Source organism: Arachis duranensis, unplaced genomic scaffold (genome assembly GCF_000817695.3).
Source record: "Arachis duranensis cultivar V14167 unplaced genomic scaffold, aradu.V14167.gnm2.J7QH unplaced_Scaffold_5501, whole genome shotgun sequence".
NCBI lineage: Eukaryota > Viridiplantae > Streptophyta > Magnoliopsida > Fabales > Fabaceae > Arachis > Arachis duranensis.
Window position 1 is genome coordinate 573283 of NW_026264955.1, and position 2371 is coordinate 575653.

The 2371-nt window shown below is 40.1% G+C and overlaps 1 protein-coding gene across 1 annotated transcript; it reads left to right on the top strand.

Moving 5' to 3' along the window:
• The first annotated feature begins 599 nt into the window (after positions 1–599).
• LOC107494940 (uncharacterized) lies at positions 600–1970 on the top strand. Its single transcript, XM_016115986.1, has 2 exons — positions 600–1334; positions 1869–1970. Exons 1-2 carry the CDS (start codon positions 600–602, stop codon positions 1968–1970), a joined length of 837 nt encoding a protein of 278 aa, XP_015971472.1.
• Positions 1971–2371: the final 401 nt, after the last annotated feature.

Genomic DNA, 2371 nt, shown 5'->3' on the forward strand with positions numbered 1-2371 from the left:
TCACATGGGTTGAAGCAATCTGAAGAAAGTTTTGGGACACTCAATTATGAGCAACAAAGCCCTGAGCAGGTGCAACATATGAATAACACCTCAAGTTAGTTTCAACACAACTTCCATGTTGATACACATAATCCATCCTGGAGGAATCATTCTAACTTGAGGTGGGGTGAGCACCAGAATCAAGGACAAAGGGACTTCAACTATAGCATCCTTAGCAACACAAACAACCAAAGCCATTCATCCAATAATACTAACCAATTCAAAAACCCACAAAACACATACCACCAATCCATAACAACTCACAAAACCACCAGAATAACTTTTCCAGATCCACATTCTACCCACAAAATATCCACAGAGATAATTCAAACAACTTTTAGCAACAACCATCTCATCTCACACAACCACAACCAAATCCAGACTCTCAAAGAATCTCTAGCTTAGAAATATTAATGGAGAAACTCATCAAAACTCAAAAGATGGCCAGAGAAGATCAAAAAGCAGTAAGAAAAGATTAAGCCATAACAAGCAATAACCAAGATGCTTCAATCAGAAATCTTGAGAGGCATATGGAGCAAATGGCTAATCAAATTTTAGAAATGGGTGAGAATAGAGCAAATACCTTCTCCAATGTCCCTGAAAGGGACAAAGGAAAAGCTACAAAGTGGGAGGAGTGCAAGGCAATCACAGTGGAAAGTGAGAAGACTTTGAAGAAGGAAGCCATCAATCAGGAAAAACACAACAGAGAAGTTCCACAAGAAGAGATAGAGGGGAGAAGTGAAGAGGATCAGACAACCAAGAAGGCACAAATCTCAAAGGGGGACAAGAACATCCTTGAACCACAACTACAAGAGAAGAAAGAAAGGGTGAGGCAATATGTCCCCAAACTTCCATACCCTCAGAGATTCAAAAAAGAAAACGAGGATAAGCAGTACTCAAAATTCCTGGACATATTCAAGATACTCAGCATCAATATTCCTTTCTTAGAAGCACTTGAACAGATGCCATTGTATGCCAAATTTATGAAGGAAGTGCTGACAAAGAAAAAGTCCCTGAAAGAAGAACAAATTGTTGAGATGACAATGGAATGTAGTGCTATTCTCCAAATAGAGTTGCCAGAGAAGAAAGATGATCCTGGGAGTTCTTATATACCTTGCACCATAGGAAACGTAACAATTGAGAAGTCATTATGTGACCTTGGTGCAAGCATAAAATTGATGCCTTTGTCTCTAATGAGGAAACTCCAAATTTTTGAGCTGAAATCTACACGAATACATCTTCAAATGGCTGACAAGTCCATTCAGCAAGCACTTGGAGTTGTAGAGAATGTGCTGGTAAAAGTGGGAATATTCCTTCTTCCAGCTGATTTTGTCATCCTGGATATGGAGGAGGACTCTAACACTCCCATCATCCTGGGGAGGCCTTTCCTGGCTACGGGCAGAGCATTGATAGATGTTGAAAAAGGGGAATTGTTGCTGAGAGTGCATGATGAGCACCTAGCATTCCATGTTTTTAAAATCCTGCATGAGCCCACTTAAAAAGAAGACTCTATGAAGGATAAGGCCAGAGATCAGAGCTTGAAGGAGGTATTCAATGAGTTAACTCTAAGACTTCTAAACCCATGCTTGAAAGAAGTAGAGATGGTGCAACAGACCAAGGAAGTCAAGGAGGAACTAGATCCAAAACTCCCAGATAAAGAATCACCAAGACATGAATTATCTTCTGAGAAAGAAAAGAAGAAGAGGCCAAAAGGGTGGAGAAACAAGAAAATCCCTACAGAAGGCTTCTCACTAGGGGATAAAGTGATGTTAAACACCCAACCAATGAAGGTGTCTCCACAATTATCTGGGTACTATACTATGAACCAGATCCTTTCACTTGAACACCTAGAGATCATCAAAGAGAAGACCGGAAGAAAGTTCACAGTAAGAGGAGAAAAGCTAAGGCACTATGACTTTCAGCCTCCATGATCAAAGAACAAGATGTCAAGCTAGTGACAATAAAAGAGCGCTTGTTGGGAGGCAACCCAACCAGAGGTAGTTTTCTTTTCCCAACTATTTCAATAAAAGTGTTGAGTAGCTTTATCTGTATTGCATAGAGCTAAGTTTGGTGTTGCACACCAAAACAAATTAGGGGAGAATGAAGAATGCTAAGTTTGGTGTTCCATGGTGCACGAAATTGTAAATCACACCTTTTACAACTCGTACCACTAACCAGCAAGTGCACTGGGTCGTCCAAGTAATACCTTACGTGAGTAAGGGTCGAATCCCATGGAGATTGTTGGCTTGAAGCAAGCTATGGTTATCTTGTAACTCTTAGTCAGGATAATAACAATTCTCAGTTTTGATTGGTAGTAAATAAAAAGCATGGA